The sequence below is a fragment of the Cherax quadricarinatus genome, chromosome 9 (assembly GCF_038502225.1).
Source record: "Cherax quadricarinatus isolate ZL_2023a chromosome 9, ASM3850222v1, whole genome shotgun sequence".
NCBI lineage: Eukaryota > Metazoa > Arthropoda > Malacostraca > Decapoda > Parastacidae > Cherax > Cherax quadricarinatus.
Window position 1 is genome coordinate 38,763,226 of NC_091300.1, and position 21,506 is coordinate 38,784,731.

Genomic DNA, 21,506 nt, shown 5'->3' on the forward strand with positions numbered 1-21,506 from the left:
TGATTGATGTTCTACATCACTTCTGTCGCAAATGCTAACAATAATGATAACAATAATGGTCAGTGATTTATAAAGGGAATAATAGTGCTGTAGTGGTTATGCTGAATATAATAGGTACATGATGTCACTACTTTAATAGCCTAATCTAGTAATACTATACTGTCTTGAGTTTATTCCCTTTAAAATGCATGATTTAACAAGATAGTTGTAATGGCTGTTGGTAAATGGTTTTGGTTGTCTTGATGTACTTTCCCTATTAAATTTAATCTAAATAGCCAGAATGTATTTAATTAGACCTTAAACAGGCTCACATCGACCCCCCCCACCCCCAAGCTGGAAGGGGTCGCTTCGCTTACCCGTAACTCAAAGGGGCCCCGCCAATCTGAATAGCCTAGGGCCGGAAACTTCTTAATCCGGCCCTGGGTTTACATTATTTATACTGTAGTTTAATAGCAAATAATGAAAAAGCAAAACACACATCACACTGGTGGGAGGGCTGCCTGCCAGTTGCGGGGGTCGGAGGGAGGGTAGTAGGGACTCGCAGTGGTTGAGGCAGTGGTATTTAATAACATACATGTTATTAAACTATAACATGTAAGTCTTTAGTACAATTTACGACGTTTTCATGTATTTTATGATTGTTCATGGTTCAACAAGTTAAGGAAGCAGTATTGTATAATATTTCCCTACAATATTTTGGGGCATCAAACATTCGCGATTTTTCAACATTCGTGATTTTTCAACATTCGCGATTTTTCAACATTCGCGAGGCTCTTGATCCCCTAATCCTCGCGAATGTTGAGGGAGACCTGTGTATGTGTATGTATATATATATATGTATATGTGTAATGTCACCATGGTTGTTTAATATATTTATAGATGGGGTTGTAAAAGAAGTAAATGCTAGGGTGTTCGGGAGAGGGGTGGGATTAAATTATGGGGAATCAAATTCAAAATGGGAACTGACACGGTTACTTTTTGCTGATGATACTGTGCTTATGGGAGATTCTAAAGAAAAATTGCAAAGGTTAGTAGATGAGTTTGATAATGTGTGTAAAGGTAGAAAGTTGAAAGTGAACATAGAAAAGAGTAAGGTGATGAGGGTATCAAATGATTTAGATAAAGAAAAATTGGATATCAAATTGGGGAGGAGGAGTATGGAAGAAGTGAATGTTTTCAGATACTTGGGAGTTGACGTGTCGGCGGATGGATTTATGAAGGATGAGGTTAATCATAGAATTGATGAGGGAAAAAAGGTGAGTGGTGCATTGAGGTATATGTGGAGTCAAAAAACATTATCTATGGAGGCAAAGAAGGGAATGTATGAAAGTATAGTAGTACCAACACTCTTATATGGATGTGAAGCTTGGGTGGTAAATGCAGCAGCGAGGAGACGGTTGGAGGCAGTGGAGATGTCCTGTCTAAGGGCAATGTGTGGTGTAAATATTATGCAGAAAATTCGGAGTGTGGAAATTAGGAGAAGGTGTTGAGTTAATAAAAGTATTAGTCAAGAGGGCTGCAGAGGGGTTGTTGAGGTGGTTTGGTCATTTAGAGAGAATGGATCAAAGTAGAATGACATGGAGAGTATTTAAATCTGTAGGGGAAGGAAGGCGGGGTAGGGGTCGTCCTCGAAAAGGTTGGAAGGAAGGGGTAAGGGAGGTTTTGTGGGCGAGGGGCTTGGACTTCCAGCAGGTGTGCATGAGTGTGTTCAATAAGAGTGAATGGAGACGAATGGTATTTGGGTCCTGACGTTGTGTTGGAGTGTGAGCAGGGTAATATTTAGTGAAGGGATTCAGGGAAACCGGTTATTTTTATATAGCCAGACTTGAGTCCTGGAAATGGGAAGTACAATGCCTGCACTCTAAAGGAGGGGTTCGGGATATTAGCAGTTTGGAGTTCTAAACCATCGTGTTCTGAGCACCTCTGCAAAAACAGTGATTATGTGTGAGTGAGGTGAAAGTGTTGAATGATGATGAAAGTATTTTCTTTTTGGGGATTTTCTTTCTTTTTGGGTCACCCTGCCTCAGTGGGAGATGGCCGACTTGTTAAAAAAAAAAAAAAATACAGTACATCAGAACAAAGAAAAATATTGATAAAATAATAATAAAGAAATATAATATTAAAAAATGTGGGAGGGTGTGTCCACAAAGTTGGAAAGAAATGATGGCTCATATTACTGTGAACACAATTGTAATTTTAAAATCCAAATTTCTTGGCCAAGCTGTACCAAAGAAATTGGAAACCATCATACCTACACCAAATGAACATATAACAAAGAAAAATACATTTAATAAAACAAAAGCTGAGAAAACAATCATAAACAATTGTAAAATTAGTGTGGTGATTGGAAGTGTGCAGACCCACCAGCCACCACCCTCCTCTCTCTTTCCACTATTCCTCACCAACCTCTATGATTTTAAGGCTCCTCTACAGTGTGCAACTGTTTGTAAATGTATATAAAAGTTGGAGAGAGAAGTCAGATGTTTGGCAGAGATGGAGTATTATTACTGTATACAGTATTCACAAAACAGCCCTACACCCATAAATAGTGCATTTAAGAATGAAAATGCCAAGTCTCACACTTTCTCTAGGCTGCAGCCAGAAGTATGCAGAGGAGCTCTAGTGTGACTATTGCCTCGCAAACTCCCTAGCTCAATAATTTCTGCTATGTCATGTCTCTATTAGGAGCTAAGACAATAAGGTACAGAATTAAATTATAAGTTGTATCTATAAATGTCTTTGTTAAGTAAATGGAAGGGAAATTAATTACTGGTAGTGTGGTGGGTGGCAAGCCTTCCTCCCTTTCACTATATGGCATTATCATATAGTTACAGACAATTCAGATGTATGGAAATACATTATTATACAGTACATAAAAAATAAGCTAGTTAGATTCGTGCAATATGCAGCAGTGTTCAGATACATCTGAGGGAGGGAGGGACCATAGTAGATAACCTTTACTTTACACAATGTTTCTCTTGCTCTTCAGCCTCACTTCACTGCTCTCATTTATGCAAACTTTCCCACTATCACCAGTCACCAGCCTGTACAGTTATTGCAGAATTACATCCTGAGTAGACAGAATCACAGAAGACATGGGAATCTGCAATTATTACATTGTAAAAGTAATGTATAAAATGAACATTCATGGCTGCTTCAATAAGCTGCTAATGCACAATGAATATGCTCTTCCAACTGTTATGATGTAGTGGTTCTATATACACTGAGCATCATGTGGGTAGTAGAAGTTTAGGAAAGCACCAGTGAAGTAAGATGGAGAGATGTCTAGTGGACATACATTAGTTAGGTAAAACAGGGAGATGTCCAATGGACATAACTATAAGAAGTGAAATGCACTTGCTCAATAGGCAAGTAGCCATAGGCCACTCAACTACACAGCAAACAGAGTGAAAAAACTATGGTACAGAATACCCAAAGTCTGCATTTTCTTTATAGATTTGCAGAACATAATATAATAATAATATCTTTATTTCTACAAGTACAAGGTATACAGGCCTAGCTGACATCAATGACATACTACTATACAGAAAGCCGTTTGTTATGCAGAGCATTTCGGGAAAATTAGGTCAATTTTGTCCCAGAATGCAACCCACACCAGTCAACTAACACCCAGGTACCCATTTTTTACTGATGGGTGAACATAGACAACTGGTGTAAGGAAACACGCCCAATGTTTCAACCCTTACCTGTAATCGAACCCGGATACTCACTGTGTGAAGCGAGAGCTTTGCCACCATGCCACTAAATTTTTATTGTGAATTTTTGGATTGCATATTTTGAGGCCTATTACAAAATAATTTTGTTACATTATTCCTTGTTATAAGATGGTCTACTGTATTTTTGTCCAAAATAAGCAAAGCTTATATATGTGTTTAAGCTATAAACCAGCATAAATCAATCTGAACCAAATGATATTAATGCTTTACAATGATGTCAAATAATGCTCTCAAAACTTCTGCTGATCTCAGATAGACTGGACAGGATTAAGCTACATTATATAATATTTAGGAAGGTTAGCTAATTAGGTGGCTGAATTGCTTTTGGTGCTGGATTAAAAATGCATATACTATTATAAATCATTTATAAAAACAATGCAAAGAAAACACTTCGTCTAACAAACCTATTTATAATAAATAAAATAGGGGAGCAATGTGGGAGATGTTGGAAGTGTATGGAATAGGTGAAAAGTTACTAAATGCTGTAAAGAGTTTTTATGAGGATAGTGAGGCTCAGATCTGGATATGTAGGAGAGAGGGAGATTACTTTCCAGTAAAAGTAGGCCTTAGATAGGTATGTGTGATGTTACCATGGTTGTTTAACATATTTATAGATGGGGTTGTAAAAGAAATAAATGCTAGGGTGTTGGGGAGAGGGGTGAGATTAAAATATGAGGAATCTAATACAAAATGGAAGCTGGCACAGTTACTTATTGGTGATGATACTGTGCTTTTGGGAGATTCTGAAAAGAAGTTATAAAGGTTGGTGGATGAGTTTGAGAGGGTTTGTAAGGAAAGTTGAAAGTGAACATAGGCAAGAGTAAGGTGATGAGGATATCAAATGAATTAGGTAATGAAAAACTGGACATCAGATTGGAGGGAGTATGAAAGAAGTGAATGTGTGCAAATATCTGGAAGTGGAAGTGTCGGCAGATGGGTATAGGAAAGACAAGGTAAACCATAGAATTGATGAAGGTGGGAAACGGCCGTGTTAAAAAAAAAAAAAGAAGCGAGTGGTGCAATGAGATATCTGTGGAGACAAAGAACATTATCTATGGAGGTATAGTGGTACTAATACTCTTATATGGGTGTGAAGAACTGATTGTGAATGTTCCAGCAAGAGGGAGGTGGAGGCAGTGGAGATGTCATGTTTGAAGGCAATATGTGGCATAAATATTATGCCGAGATTTCGTAGTCTGGAGATTAAGAGGTGCGGAGTTACTAAAAGCATTATCCAGTGGGAGTGAGGAGAGGTTATTGAGGTGGTTTGGTCATTTAGAGAGGATGGAGCAAAATAGGATGACTTGAAGGGTGTATAAATCTGTAGTGGAGAGGTGAGGTAAGGGGTCATCCTAGGAAAAGGAGAAAGGGGATTAAAGGAGGTTTTGTGTGCAAGGGGCTTGGACATACAGTAGGCATGTATGAGCATGTAAGATACAAGTGAGTGGAGACAAATGGTTTTTGGGACCTGACAAGCTGTTAGAGCAAGGTAATATTTTGTGAAGGGATTCAGGGAAACCAGTTAGCCGCACTGAAGTCTTGGAGGTGGGAAGTACAATGCCTGCACTCTAAAGAAGGGGTTTGGGATATCTGTTGTTTTGAGGGACATCTAAACTGTTGTATCTATGCACCTCTGGCAAGACAGTGGTAGTGTGAATGATGGTGAAGATGCTTCTTTTACAGGTCACCCTGCCACGGTGGGAGACGGCCAGCAAGTTGATAAAAAAAGTGTATGTATACATATATTAAAACATAACAGGGCAAATGGATTATTCCATGCACTGCTAAAAAACTAAGTGTGATAAATATGCAAACTAAATAATTTATTTTTCTATAATTTCTATGGTGAATTAATAATAAAAAATGGATTAAGCCATGACACAGATGTGTACACATGTGCACGGCTGCACTGACTAAAAAATGTTGTGAATACATCAAGTGACACAAAGCTTGGTGAAGGGAAGGCTATAGGTTACAATGCACAGCACAAGCAGCTCAGCCTCAACTTAACAAAATAGCTAACTTAAATTTAGGAAAACTAATAACTAAAAAGCAAATGCCATCTCATTTTTCTTTATTTGAAAAATACATATTCTGGTACTCTGCACTGCATGAAAAAATTACAGTAAATTACAATATTTAATTTTAAAGTTAATTAGTGATGTACTGTACAGTACAGTGTATCTAAATGAGATGACATAGTCTGATGGGTAAGTGAAATAGTTGAGAGAAACAGTCTCCTTTAAATCTATTACAAAAAAATACTATTTTGTCTCTTGCATTCAATGTGAATTACATATTAAAAAAATATTTACACAACAGCTAGATAATTCTCATGGCTAATTTTATAATGCAAAAATTTTCATGAATTCAAGAAAAATTTTGCATTACATAAAATTAACAGCATCTGTTAGAGCTATTAGCAAACATATCGCTGATCCACCAGACTGTGGCAACACAAAGCAGACACACTTACTCGGGAGTGCTTGATTTTGTTCAGTGTCTTGGTTACCTGGACCCCTGGTTTGGCTTGCAGGTGCTTCGATGTTTGTTTGATCAATGCACTGAGAAGTTCAGGTTGTAGTTCAGGGTAAGTGAGGCACTGCTGGAGAGCATTTTGACAAAGAACCACATGATAGTCTATACCTGATGAATCCATCAAAACTGAGGTGTATAGCTGACATGCCTGGTGGGAGAAATACAAGGGTAATGAAAAGTTGCTCAGTAATACAAACAAAATCTATAAATTCAAATTACAACAATTAATGAAAAATTATCACAATTATTACATTTAGTTATTTGTGTGGATTACAACTTCTCAGAATACTGTTTGGGATTACAACTTGTCACAATACTGTTTGAAAAGTTTATGGCATGCATACTATTTTTGGCAGAAATAAAGCTAAAATAATGTTTTGTAATATAGTGATAATAAATTTATTTCAATTATTATTTTTTGCTTACTACTTCTCATTCTGATAAATTAGACACATGTGCAACTCTTGGGTATCTTTATTGAGGAAACGTTTTGCCACACAGTGGCTTCATCAGTCCATACAAAGGAGAATCTTGAATAGAATACATTCTATTCAAGATTGATGGACTGACCACATCGACTCAAGGTTGAGGGACTGATTACCTCATTCTCCTCCTGTTCTTCAAGATTCTCCTTTGTATGGACTGATGAAGCCACTGTGTGGCAAAACGTTTCCTCAATAAAGATACCCAAGAGTTGCACATGTGTCTAATTTATCAACATGTCGGTTCTCTGAACCATTCATCTACAAATACTTCTCATTCGTTCACCTGCTCACTCACTTGCTCGCTCACTTCCTTCCTTGTTCGTTCACTCATTTATCCGTTTGCTCCTTTGTTCTTTTTGTTTATTCTCTTTCTCCTTGGATTTTGTATATTGCTCTCAGTGTTAATTCAGTGTAATTAGTATTGCCTTTCACACTTGAGAAAGTCTGGAACTTTTGAGAAGCATTATGTATAAAAGGTGTGTATGTTCAGTAGTCTACTTACTATTGTTACAGAGGTTTTACAGTCACTGACAGCATGTGACATTTAGAGGTCTACCTCCCAGAGTTCAGAAAGGAAAGGAAAAATAAAAATTCCTAAACATAATAGAAACAAGCGTTTCCAATCACGTGAGGTGGACCCCATGCTTAAGCTCTAGCAGAGTGAGGTGCCTACACTCCAGCTGAGTCAGCAGCAACTATCTTACCCCCACAGCCACACAAATAACTACAAAGTGGAAAAAAGAAGTGATATATGGTACTTCGACCATTGAAGCACTCAGTGGGTAGGAAAAGACAGGGAAATTTGTCACCAATGCTCAGAGCAGAATACTTCCACATACCAGCAAGATCATGGCAGATCTATGTAGGTTGAATTGTTTATGTAAAGTATACCAGTTTGCTGTCAAGATAAGAGGATTCTTATGAGAAGTTTCAGAGTCTACTGTTCTTGATCCAGAAATATACATATATTGAACCTTAAGTGAGATAGATCAGTGTATAATAAAGTATGAGTAGTAGAGCCCATGGCATATATCTAATATTAAAAATGCCCATTTTTTTCATATTTATTTTATATGCTGGATGAATGTTACATTTAATTTTATCATCGCTGTATAAAACTAAGAATTTACCTTTGTCCTTTCCTTCTGACCTTCACTGAACCTGATATTTTTAAGCTAAGTCATTTTGTTTTGTTTTTAACCATTTCAGTGTCGGTCTCGTAGTACAATGCCATGAACTTAGCTCACTCAGATAAGCTCTAAGTGGCAAATTTGGGCCCAGATATGAGAGAATAGGTCTATGTGGTAAGTGTGCACCATATGAAAAAAAATCCTGCAGCACAGTGCATAATGAGAAAAAAAAAACTGTGACCATGTTTTTGGTGTAAAACAGCGACTTTATGGTGTATTTTCATGTGATATTTGTGGTTGTATTCTCAGTTTCTTGGTCTCGTGTGACGGAACCAAAGATATATTATAGAAATAGAGATGATTTTGATTGGTTTCAGGATTGAAAGTACCTTGAACATGAGCTCAAAGTAACAGAAATGTTCGATTTTTTGCCAATACGTATTCCAGAGTACACAAATGACAAAACTTGTCCAATAAGCATCCAACTGGCCAGTCTATTATACATTCACAAATGACTGACATTATTTATACAATTATTAAAATAATGCAGTAGTTTGCATAACAGTAAATCTTCTACTTTTTATGTTAATAAAAATTCAAAATAGAAAGTGTAATATAAGAGGGACCTGGAGATGTGACCAATGAACAGAGAAAATGTTATTTTAGTGCCAGGAATGTCTGCACTGTTTATTCTGGACCCTATTTTTAAATTGGCATTTCTTGAAATTTGTGTGAAATTGGCCAAATTAACAATTTATCACTTTATTGGGTAGATGAAATAGATAAATGGGCAGTTTCTTGTACTCAATCAATAGAAGGAATACTAGGAAAATAGCTATGAGTTTGGTCAGCTGGAATACTATTGGAATTGGCCAAAAACAGGGCGCAAAGTAGGCGAAATCATCATGCATAAATATCGCCGAGACTGCTAAATTTGTGAGAGAACAATTTTGTAAGTTTTCCATCAAATTTCTTACTTTTGGTTTTGTTACCTTCGGAAAAAGACTTTCCATCATTTCATAAGATAAAACAATTTTTTTTTTAAATTCTTCAACCCTGAGAGCAAGTTTGAGAGCAGGGGTCTCGACCCTGAAATGGTTAAATAATGTGTTATGTGTAGTCTGTCCTCTGCTGAGCGAGATTATCATTCAAGTAAATAATTTTTGAGTTCTTTATTATGGGTATGTTATTCAATACAGCCAGATCTTGATTTGAGGAGACATATGCAGTGCTATCCACAAATAGCACAGGTTTGAGTTGCTGGGAGATATCTGGTAGATCACTGATAGAGGATGAACTGCTGAGGTCTCAAGATGCCCCTTGTGGGTCACCAACATTAATGAGTAAATATTGCTTATAGTTACATGTTGGTGTCTATTACTGAGGTACAATCTGATCGAGGAGTATATATGACTTAAGAAATATGTGATCAACAGTATCAAATGTTTATGAAGTCTTAGTGATCAATTTTTTATCTGTGTAGATTGTACCGAACATCTTCATTTCGGTGTTGTTTCTGCTCCTTTCTGGCCTGAAATCAACCTGACAAAGCTTTAGTAAATCGTAGTTTATGCTGAAGTACATTTGTAATGAAATTATCTTCCTAAACATTTTTCATTTTATTGGTAGGTTCAGTATTAACCTGGAGTTATTTATGCCAATGGGATCTCCATTTTTTGTGTTTCAAGTAAAAATTTTAGGATGAACTTAACAGATCGTTAGGAAATTATCTAAAACATTGAAAGACAAGAAAAATAAATAAATAAAGAACAAACCTTAAAGAGTTTAATGGCTTCAGCCTGAAGCTGGGAGGACGGGAGAGAGGTTAAAGGAGAGGTGATGGGATCCTTGCTATGTAATAGTAGTGGGTGGCGCCATAATACACAGTCTGTCAAGAGTAATGTATCATTAGCATATTTTTCTTTTAAACTATATTAAGTTTAGCCACATAGGATACTATAGTCCTTAATTCAACAGAAGGAAGCAAAGTTTGAATATTTATAGAACATTTGGACCTGATAATTCAACAGAGAAATGGGCACGGCAATTTTTCATTCTATGTGAAATGGGGTATAACAAACCTTAAGCAAAGGGATAACTACTACTACTTGCTAAGCCTTTTCATATGAACAGTGAATTTATGATTTTAATAGAGTAACATATATTATAAAAATTTATTGATACCAATAACAGTAAAATTTTGCAATAAGTAAATTTTTATTATTTTTATATAAATCCATAATACTACATAATTTATGTAATAATATGGATTATGTCTCAGTTTTTCAGTTTAGCATACATGTTTAGCATACATTTCAACAAATCAATCAATTTACACACTGCACCTGACTTCTGAGAGAGAGACAAAGTACTGTTTTACAAAGAAGAGTCACTTACTAGGATCACCATCAAGCTCCATGAGTTTCTGCACCAGCTGCTCATACTGAGTCCCTGCATTGGGACCACCTCCTGAGACAACTGTTAGGTGATACAGCCAATTATCCTACAAAAGAAAAAAAAAAGAAAAAAAGAAATGCACTTTAAAGAATATATTAAAATCACAAGAATCATTAGTTTTTTATTTTGTGTCTGTGTGTTCAGTGATTTCTATAACAAGTATTTAAAACACAAAATAAAATGGATAAAGAATATGCTTACTGTACATAAAACCTTCAGCAAACTAATACCTTTTCCATTCTCATTTATGACAACAAGTTTTATAATCAGCCAAAGTAGATACTATACAGTGGAACTTCAACTATTGACTGCATTACTTGTCAAACAAATCGGTTTTCGAACGAAGAATTTGACAAAAAAATGTTCTGGTTTTCATACGTTCTCAACCAAAAATCCAAAAATCTGCAAGTTTTTAAGAAAGTCTGGGTAACAAGACAATTTTTTTTATTGAGTGGGTTCATGAGGTCTTTACTCCCACTGTCAAAAGGTGCCTCATTAAAAAAACAATTGCCACTCAGGGCCCTTTTACATATGGATAATACTCCTGCTCACCCTCCAAGCTGAAAAATGAGTTGCTGGAGGAGTTCAGTTTTATAACTGTGAAGTTCTTGCCTCCTAACACCACTCCTCTCATCTGGCCCATGGATCAGCAGGTCATTTCTAACTTCAAGAAACTCTGCACCAAAGCACTTCTTGAAAAGTGCTTTGATATCACTTCAGAAACAAATTTAACCCCTCAGGGAGTTCTGGAAGAATCATTTCAATATCCTCACCTGCTTGAGGCTTTTAGACAAAGCCTGGGGGAATGTGTCTTCCAGGACCAAACAGTCAGCATGGAAGAAACTGTGGCCTGACTTTGGGGCAGCCAGGGATAATGATGGCTCTGACGATAAGCCTGAGCCGGTAGAAGATACTGTGTCCCTGGGAAACACCTTGAGGCTAAAGGTGACTGAAGATGATGTGGAGGAGTTAGTGGAGGAGCCCTGAACTGAATTTGCCATAGAAGAACTTGTAGACCTTCAGGAGGAGCAGCAACAGATTGCAGCAGAGGAGCTGTCATCAGAGGAAGAGGAGGGAAGGGATGATGTGCCCATTGCACTTGTCAAGGAAATGTGTGCTAAATGGCGTGAAGTGAAGGAGTTTGCTGAAAAATACCATCCAGATAAAGCAGTGGCCATCCATCTCTCTAACCATGTACGTACGACAGTGTAATGTCTCAATTTAGACAAGTGTTAAAACGGAGCCTGAAATAAACCTCACCGGACAGGTTTTTAGTGAGGCAGAGAACAAGTGAGCCAGAACAAGGTGTTAGTGGTGAATAACACCAGAAGGACAGTTGCCTGACATATTAATAGAAGGTGACTCTCCTTCCAAGCAGTAACATTCCCCCTCCTCTCCTACACCTTGTGCATCCAGTATACCATTAGCTCTCCTCTGACAGATAAGAGGCAGTTAAATTTTCATTTGCTGTACAGTATTTTAGTTAAAGTTTCTTTTAGTATTCATTTTTACAGTTTTATGTAGTAGTTAGTATATTTTTAATATATTATTATATTGTTGTTTGGGGTCTGGAACAGATTAATTCTATTTATATTATTCTTTACAGGAAAAATTGCTTTGGTTGTCGTCCATTTTGGTTGTCAAATCGACATCTGGAACGAATTAAATTCGACAACTGAGGTTCCACAGTATATGTATTGTAACAATGTATCACAGCAGTATTTATATATTTATATGAAGCTTTTACTGGGAAAAAAATTTCCCTCTTTCCTACATACTCTAACTTGAGCCTCAGTGAAGAGTTTTTACGAGGATAGTGAGGCTCAAGTTAGAGTATGTAGGAAAGAGGGAAATTTTTTCCCAGTAAAAGTAGGCCTTAGACAAGGATGTGTGATGTCACCGTGGTTGTTTAATATATTTATAGATGGGGTTGTAAGAGAAGTAAATGCGAGGGTTTTGGCAAGAGGCGTGGAGTTAAAAGATAAAGAATCACACACAAAGTGGGAGTTGTCACAGCTGCTCTTTGCTGATGACACTGTGCTCTTGGGAGATTCTGAAGAGAAGTTGCAGAGATTGGTGGATGAATTTGGTAGGGTGTGCAAAAGAAGAAAATTAAAGGTGAATACAGGAAAGAGTAAGGTTATGAGGATAACAAAAAGATTAGGTGATGAAAGATTGAATATCAGATTGGAGGGAGAGAGTATGGAGGAGGTGAACGTATTCAGATATTTGGGAGTGGACGTGTCAGCGGATGGGTCTATGAAAGATGAGGTGAATCATAGAATTGATGAGGGAAAAAGAGTGAGTGGTGCACTTAGGAGTCTGTGGAAACAAAGAACTTTGTCCTTGGAGGCAAAGAGGGGAATGTATGAGAGTATAGTTTTACCAACGCTCTTATATGGGTGTGAAGCGTGGGTGATGAATGTTGCAGCGAGGAGAAGGCTGGAGGCAGTGGAGATGTCATGTCTGAGGGCAATGTGTGGTGTGAATATAATGCAGAGAATTCGTAGTTTGGAAGTTAGGAGGAGGTGCGGGATTACCAAAACTGTTGTCCAGAGGGCTGAGGAAGGGTTGTTGAGGTGGTTCGGACATGTAGAGAGAATGGAGCGAAACAGAATGACTTCAAGAGTGTATCAGTCTGTAGTGGAAGGAAGGCGGGGTAGGGGTCGGCCTAGGAAGGGTTGGAGGGAGGGGGTAAAGGAGGTTTTGTGTGCGAGGGGCTTGGACTTCCAGCAGGCATGCGTGAGCGTGTTTGATAGGAGTGAATGGAGACAAATGGTTTTTAATACTTGACGTGCTGTTGGAGTGTGAGCAAAGTAACATTTATGAAGGGATTCAGGGAAACCGGCAGGCCGGACTTGAGTCCTGGAGATGGGAAGTACAGTGCCTGCACTCTGAAGGAGGGGTGTTAATGTTGCAGTTTAAAAACTGTAGTGTAAAGCACCCTTCTGGCAAGACAGTGATGGAGTGAATGATGGTGAAAGTTTTTCTTTTTCGGGCCACCCTGCCTTGGTGGGAATCGGCCGGTGTGATAATAAAAAAAAAAAAAAAAATGAAGCAGTAAACCACTGTAGGTCATTTAGCAGAAGTGGTGGAGGCTTGAGCCTCTGCCACTAATTGCAAGACAAACCCACTACTCTCAACAACCAATAAACTTGCCAGGTTGCAAATAATGGTTAGGCATCTCACCTGGTGTGTACTGACCCATTTGAGCTGCCACAATACAAAAGTGGCAGACAATACATTAACAGTAACCGAGTTACTTCTTTAGTGCATTCAGCCCTGATATCAAGGTACTGGATTTATCACACATGAGGAATGGGGAAACATAGGCAATACTGGCATCAATAATAATAATAATAATAATAATAATTGAAAATATTAAAGGATTATGTGGAGTAAAATAAGGGTTGGATGTGAAAAGTGGGTTATAGTAAGCATTTATGCACCTGGAGAAGAGAGAAGTGTAGAGGAGAGAGAGAGATTTTGGGAAATGTTGAGCGAGTACGTGGGGAGTTTTGAACTAAGTGTGAGAGTACTTGAGGTTGGGGATTTAAATGCCAAAGTGGGTAAAAATGTTGTGGAGGGAGTAGTAGGTAAATCTGGGGTGCCAAAGGTAAATGAAAATGGGAACCTTTAACCCTTTCAGGGTCCCCAGGCCCTCTCCCAGACTTTTTCTCAGTCACCCAAATTTAAAAAAAAAAAAAAAAAAAATTTCTTATGAAAAGATAGAGAATCTTTTCCTGATCATAATGACACCAAAAGTATAAAATTTGATGGAAAACTTAAGGAATTATGCTCTCGCGAAGTTAGCAGTCTCCACGATGTTTATGCATCGACGATTTTGCCCACTTTGAGCCCTATTTTTGGCAAATTCCAGAGAACTAGTCGACAAAAATCATAACTATTTCGCTAGAAGTCCATTTTTTCTATCGAATGAGTACAAGAAACCACCCATTTACCGATTTCAACTATCCAATACAGTGGTCAGAATTTAGCAATTTTGCCAATTTCACACAAATTTCAAAAGATGCCAATTTCCAAATAGTGTCCAAATAAACAAGAAAGACATTCCTGGCACTAAAGTAACACTTCCCTGTTCATTAGTGATGTCCCCATGCCCATTTTACATTCTTTTGCTTTCCACATTGAATTTTTATTCCCACAAAAAAATAGAAGATTTACTGTTATGCAGACTACTGTATTAGTGTAGAAATGGTATAAATAATAACAGCGCACTTGTGAAAGAATATTAGACTCACCAGTTGACCTGTATTGGACGCTTAGCATGATTTGTTTACTTTTGAACTTTGGTAAAAATCTAACATTTCTGCTACTTTGAGCTCAATTTCAAGGTACTTTTCTTTGTAAAACCAGTCAAAATCATCTCAATTTCTGCAATATGTCTTCCATTCTATAAAATGAGACCAGGAAAACTAGAATACACCAATAAATACCATACAAAAATACAGTGCAAAGTCACTGTTTTAATCCAAAAACAGGGTCAGTTTTTTTTTTCTCATTATGCACTGCGTGCTGCAGGATTTTTTTTATACTGCGCACACTGACCACACAGACCCATTCTTTCATATGTAGGCTTACCAGCTTTCTCTCACTAGATTTGAGGGCACTAGAATTTAGGCGTACTAGTACGTCAAAAACCCTGGTGCGTAAGCCATACTAGTATGTCCAAAACCCTGAAAGGGTTAATTGAGCTATGTGCAGAAAGAGGTTTGGTTTTAAGTAATACATACTTTATGAAAAAGAGGATAAATAAGTATACAAGGTATGATATAGCATGCAATGAAAGTAGTTTGTTAGATTATGTATTGGTGGATAAAAGGTTGACGGGTAGGCTTCAGGATGTACATGTTTATAGAGAGACAACTGATATATTGAACCATTATTTAGTTGTAGCTACAGTTAAAGAGGTAGATGGGATGAAAGGAAAATGGAAACAACAAGCAAGAGAAAGGTGAAAGTGTATAAACTAAGGGAGGAGGAAGATAGGGTGAGACATGACCAACTATTGGCAGAAAGGTGGGCTAGTGCAAGCATGAGTAGTGGGAGAGGGGAGGGTTGAAGAGGGTTGGAATAGCTTTAAAAATGCAGTATTAGAATATGGGGCAGAAGTTTGTAGCTATACGAGGGTGGGTGCAGGAGGAAAGAGGAGTGATTGGCGGAATGAAGTAAAGGGTGTGATAAAAGAGAAAAAGGTAATTTGTGAGAGGTTTTTACAAAGCAGAAGTGTTATAAGAAGAGCAGAGTATATGGAGAGTAAAAGAAAGGTGAAGAGAGTGGTAAGAGAATGCAAAAGGAAAGCAGTGAGAGAGGCACTGTCAAGAAATTTTGATGAAAATAAGAAAAAGTTTTGGAGATAAACAAGTTAAGAAAGCCTACGAAACGAATGGATTTGTCAGTTAAAAACAGAGTAGGGGAGTTAGTAGATGGGGGAGCTGGAGGTACTGGGTTGAGGAAAATAATTTTCCAAAAATTATGCTGTATAATTTTATAATGTAAATATACCTGATTAATACATTACTTTGCTCTAAAGTGTATTTTTAAAAGAAGAGAATTGAGAGGGAAGCTCTGCACCTGCGCTGAGGAGCAGGGAGGAGATGTGGTACAGGCACGCTAATGAAATGTGCATAATTTTCGTCGCTGTAGGGGTTATATTGGGCTTAAAACCTCTCAAATAGGAGCCGAAATTGTTAGATGTGCAGTCCTGCATAACATGAGCATTAAGCAGATGGACAGGACAGCTCCAGGAACCTCAGATAAGCTGTCTAAATTATGTTGTAATTCTGGCCAATATTTTCATCATAAATTTAGGCAGAGGGGGGTTCTGTACATGACACACAGTAGTCTCCAGACAAATTGGCGAGTGTTATGATTATAAATTCTCCTTTTGTTACATAAATGTGTATATGTAATCATTTATTAATTTTAATATACAGTCCACATGTTTATATTAAATTTTAATTTATAATAATGTTTACCAGAATTCCTGATGTATATTTCATTTGCAATTAATATAGGTCTAGAGCAACTTGTGGATATGACAGTTGTAGGTATTGAAGGGGGACATTTTTTGAGACCTAGATGTCCCAAAATTCCTACTTGTCTAAGTAACTTTGATAAATAATAATTATCTTTGTTACCATTTACTGATATGTACCTTATGAGTTACATCCAGGTAAATGTAATTTTCCACAAATTAGTTGCCCATTGGTCCTTGATCGAACTGGATGTAATTAGTGAAGTCATTTAGAGAATTAATTACTTAATAATATGTGAAATGACAGAAGGAGGTGGATGTTAGGTCCACAAATTTGCTTAATGTGTAGTGGATTATAATTATTACAATACTAATTTTGCTAAGCCAAGCCTGGCAAGGATTTATATTAGTGTATGTGTATAATATTAATTCTGCTAAGCCATATTCTGGCTAGGATTTATATTAGTGTATCTGTACAATATTAATTTTGCTTAGCCAAGTCTGGCAAGGATAAGCCAAGTCTGGTTAAGATTCATATTAATGCACTTAAAATTTATATTATAATTTTCTTACATGTGTAATTGCTAAGCTCAAGTTTAGCTAACATTATATTAATGTATATTTCAAGTTAATATTATAATTTTCTTACATGTAATTGCTAAGTTCAAGTAGCTAGGATTTATTCAAAGGTAAGCTGTAATATTTACCTTTATAAAATGCATAATTAAGTACATAATCAGTGTTATTAATTAAGTTGAATTTAATACATTGCATCATGGATGAAAATGAGGAAATTAATGTAGAAGACAAACACATGGAATTAAGAGCAAAAAAATCATTATTGCAGGCTAGAAAGGGTCATGTAACAAAGGCATATAATAAATGTTTGGAATTAATGAATCAAGAAACTGTGAATACTGATGATTTAAAATTGTATTTAGATGCTTTAGGGAATAGATATGATTCATACAAATTACGTATATTATAAAAAATTATGAAGGAGATTTCTTAGTAAATTGTACAGACAAGACCGAAATGGATCTTATGATTAACCAGTATTATGAATTTGAAGAAAAAATTCTTTCTTGTATAAGTCAGGCCTTGAATAAACCAGGCAGTTAATCAATCTGCTCCAACAAATAAGATGTCTTTGCCAAAACTTCCAGAATTATGTTTACCTGTATTTAATCCTGGAGAAAATTGGGAGGAATTTTGGTCTATTTTTATAGTAGCTGTGCATGATAGGAGTGACCTAGCATGTGTAACTAAATTATTTTACCTCAAAGGGGCAGATAAGAGGAGATGCTCACATACTCATACAAACCTTTCCCAATTTAGATGATTCTTACAAAGAAGCAGTTGACTTGTTGAAGGTCACTTATGGTAATATAGAACAAAGTAGGTTGGATCTAGTGAATATCATTGTTAATTTAAAATCTCCAGATCACGCTTACAAAGGTTTACAGCAGTTTAGAGTTAAACTGGAGAGCACTCTCAAAACTTTAAGTAATAAATATAACCTGAAGGAATCAGACTGGTTATTGAGTGCCATTGTACAGAATAAATTAAGCTGTAAAACACTTGAATGACTCTTGAACAAGTATCACAAAGGTTATTTTGGTCTGGAGGAAATAAAACTAGGTCTTCAAGAATTAATTGTTCAGTTGAAGACCAGCCAACCAACTTATTTTAAAGATGCAACACATAATAACTCTGAGGTATCTGTCAAGTTTCACAAAGGGAAAAATTATCCCAATGTTAATAATCAAAATTCATCTACTAATAAGAGTTGCATAGGTACATATCAAGTAGCAGGAATCAGAAATAATGATTGTTCACAAGGTAAGGAGAATAAGTACCCTCCTAAGAGTAGCCCAGTTAATAAGAAACCAGTCAAAGAAAACAGATTGTCTTTTCTGCAAGGGTACTCATTTTTCTAAGAATTGCAATGCATACAATTCATGGAATGATAAAGCTGAAAGATTGGAAGAACTTGACAGATGTATCAGATGTCTAGGTAATCACAATGTAAAGGATTGTCATGCCAAATTAAACAACTGTTATCAATGTCGCAAAGGAAGACACCATATAGTCATGTATAAGGGTCATTCAGTCATTCATTAGAGGTTCGCCGGTACTTCCGGCCCGGGTCTTCTCATATAAGGGTCTATATGATAATGTTGATAATAATGATAATGTTGACAATCCTGACACAACAATGGCTAATGTAAAAATTGCTACTAATGTTAATAATGATGGTTTTGCTGAAGTAGCCTACCTGTGATACAGGTAAAAATTGATGATAAAAGGCATAAATCAAAAAATGTAACTGCATTATTAAACCACGGATCCCAGCGTACTTTCATAAAACGTAAATGTCTTGATAGTATGAAAGTACAGATGGGAGATCCTACAACTCTAAAATTATCTGGTTTTCTCTCAGATAAAAGGGCTCAACTGCATGACACTGTTTATGTAACTGTCAGGTTGGGCAATGAGAAAAAACATGTTAATGCAGTAATTGTAGATAGACTTCCAGAGAAAATATCTACAGTAGGGCTTAGTAAAGCTACAGAAAGACTTTCACATAATGTAAATTTAGCACCTTCTGGTGTAAATGATGATTCTGTAGGCCCAATAAATATTTTGATAGGTAATGACTATTATGCCTCCTTTGTAAAGGGTAAGGTAAAGAAATGTGATGTCACCCTTTTAAAGACTGCAGGAGGCCATGTAATGTATGGTAGGATTCCTCCTAATAATAATGCATTACTAGAGGAAACTATAAACACTATCACTGTGTGTCTTACTCATGAAATCGTGCCCCATTATAATTCTTCCATAGAGGATGGTGTTGAGCCAGTGCATAAATTGTGGGAATTATATAGCATTGGAATAAATGTAAATGAAGAAAGTCCAGACGATTCTTTTACTCAGGAACAATACCCGAGAGATGTAAAATTTGAATCTGGACAATACTAGGTACGACTTCCGTGGAGACTGAACCATCCAGAATTGCCCACTAATTACAGAATGGCATATGGACAATTAAAGGCTCAGCTCCGCAAACTGAGTAAGACACCAGAATTGTTGACTGCCTATAATATAATTACTGAACAATTAATTAATTAATTTATAGAAGAGGTACCTCCTCAGCAAGCCAAAATTTATGGTCACTATTTGCCACATCACGAAGTGAAGAAGGATTCTAAGACCACTCCTCTGAGGACTGTGTTTAATTGTAGTGCCAGGAGTAACAAAAATGTACCTAGTTTAAATGATTGTTTGATGACAGGTCCGTCATTGACAGAAAAATCAGGAGATATCTCATTAAATTTCAGGGTGAAGAATTATGCCTTTACGGCTGACATAAGTAAAGCTTTCCTAAGAGTGGGTTTACAAGAGGCTGACCGGGACTGTACCCGCTTCTAATGGCCTGAGAATCCTAGTGACCCACTTAACCCTCTGAAAACCTTTTGCTTTAGGAGCATATTATTTGGTGCTACATCCAGTCCGTTCCTACTTCAAGCAACGATAAATGCACACCTTAAACGTACGGGAAGTCAATTGAGTAAAGTAATGAGCAAACAGTTTTATGTGGACAATTTCCTGGGTGTGACGTCAACTGAAGAGGAACTGTTAATGACATACGGAGAGGCTAATAAAATAATGCAAAGTGCAAATATGCCTCTGAGGGAATGGAATAGTAATTTGTATAAATTAAAGGACAAAATAAGTAAACATTACCCTGGAGATGAAGTACCAAAATGTAGTAATGTATTGGGATTAACTTGGAATACTGAGAGAGATTTGTTAATGTTAAAATCTAATAATTACAGTATGCCCAATAAATTAACTAAGAGAGTTTTGCTCGCTGAAGTTTCCAAATGTTTTGACCCACTAGGCTTAGTGTCACCCCTTACTATAAGAGGGAAATTATTAATACAAGAGGCATGGAAGCTTAAATGTGCTTGGGATGAAACTCTGCCTGAGGAATTCATTAACAGGTGGGATGAACTATTTCGTGATTATGAAAAAATTCCAATGTTGGAGTTCCCACGCCAGGTGGCCAATTCAGATGGGAAAAATATACTCCACATTTTTTTGTGATGCTTCAAAATTGGCGTATGAAGCAGTTGCTTACCTTCAATGTAATAGTGTTATTTCTCTTGTTATGTCTAAGGCTAAAGTGTCTCCAATTAAATCACGTACCTTACCTCAGTTGGAATTAACAGCCATTTATGTAGGTGTCAAATTAGCTAATTATATAATATAGAAATAAGTTGCAGGAGATAAATATTAGCGACACTGTAATTTGGTCTGATAATGAGGTATCCTGACAATGGATTCGTAATGGAAACAGAAAAATTGTGTACGTACAAAACAGAGTCGCTGAAATTAATCAGATGCAAGAGAAGTATAATAGTTTGGGTCAGCATATGTTAACATTTAATCATATACCTGGTGAGGAGAATCCAGTTGATTTCTTGTCTCGAGGTTTACCTTATGCTAAATTCGTAAATACTGTATCATGGTTTGAAGGACCCAGCTGGTTGGTAAATAAAGCTAATTGGCCTGTACAAAAGGCGTGTATTGCTCCTGTTGAAATTACTGTGACCACCGCTCCAATAGTTTGTCCTTCCTTAGCCAATGATATAAATAGGTATTCTTCTTTACCCAAACTAATCAATGTAACTAAGTTGGTGTTTAAATTTCTAAACAAGATGAATATCTCATATAAGTTTTCACATCCTCTTGAATATTGGATAAAGAAGGTACAAGAAGAAATCTATGGAAATCAGATTAAATTGATGGAAACAAAAATTGTGAAAGGTTCCATAATAAAGAAATTGGGGCTGTATTTAGAGAACAATGTAATTAGGTGCAGAGGTAGGTTACAAAATACTGAATTGGGCGATTATGCTAAACACCCTATCTTACTGCCCAAAACTCATCATCTAACAAATTTAATTGTTTTAAATGCCCATAAAAATGTAATGCATGGTAGGGTACAAGAAACCTTAAATTGTATTAGGGAAACTTTCTAGATTCCACAAGGATGGCAAAGTGTAAAAAGGGTGATTAAAACTTGTGTAATATGTCGCCGTGTGGGTGCCAGATCCTATATGTACCCAGGTCCTCCACCACTGCCAAAGGAGCG

The 21,506-nt window shown here is 36.7% G+C and overlaps 1 protein-coding gene across 1 annotated transcript in view; it reads right to left on the reverse strand.

Annotated features, from left to right (window-relative positions):
* The window catches only part of LOC128685932 (uncharacterized protein CG43867), a 1,104,857-nt gene that overhangs the window by 306,088 nt on the left and 777,263 nt on the right, over positions 1-21,506 (reverse strand). Inside the window, exons 17-19 of the mRNA XM_070083118.1 lie at positions 10,288-10,393; positions 9,666-9,778; positions 6,214-6,423 (exon numbers count right to left, since the gene is read on the reverse strand). Coding sequence (XP_069939219.1) covers positions 6,214-6,423; positions 9,666-9,778; positions 10,288-10,393 — 429 coding nt within the window. The remainder of the gene's footprint in view (positions 1-6,213; positions 6,424-9,665; positions 9,779-10,287; positions 10,394-21,506) is intronic.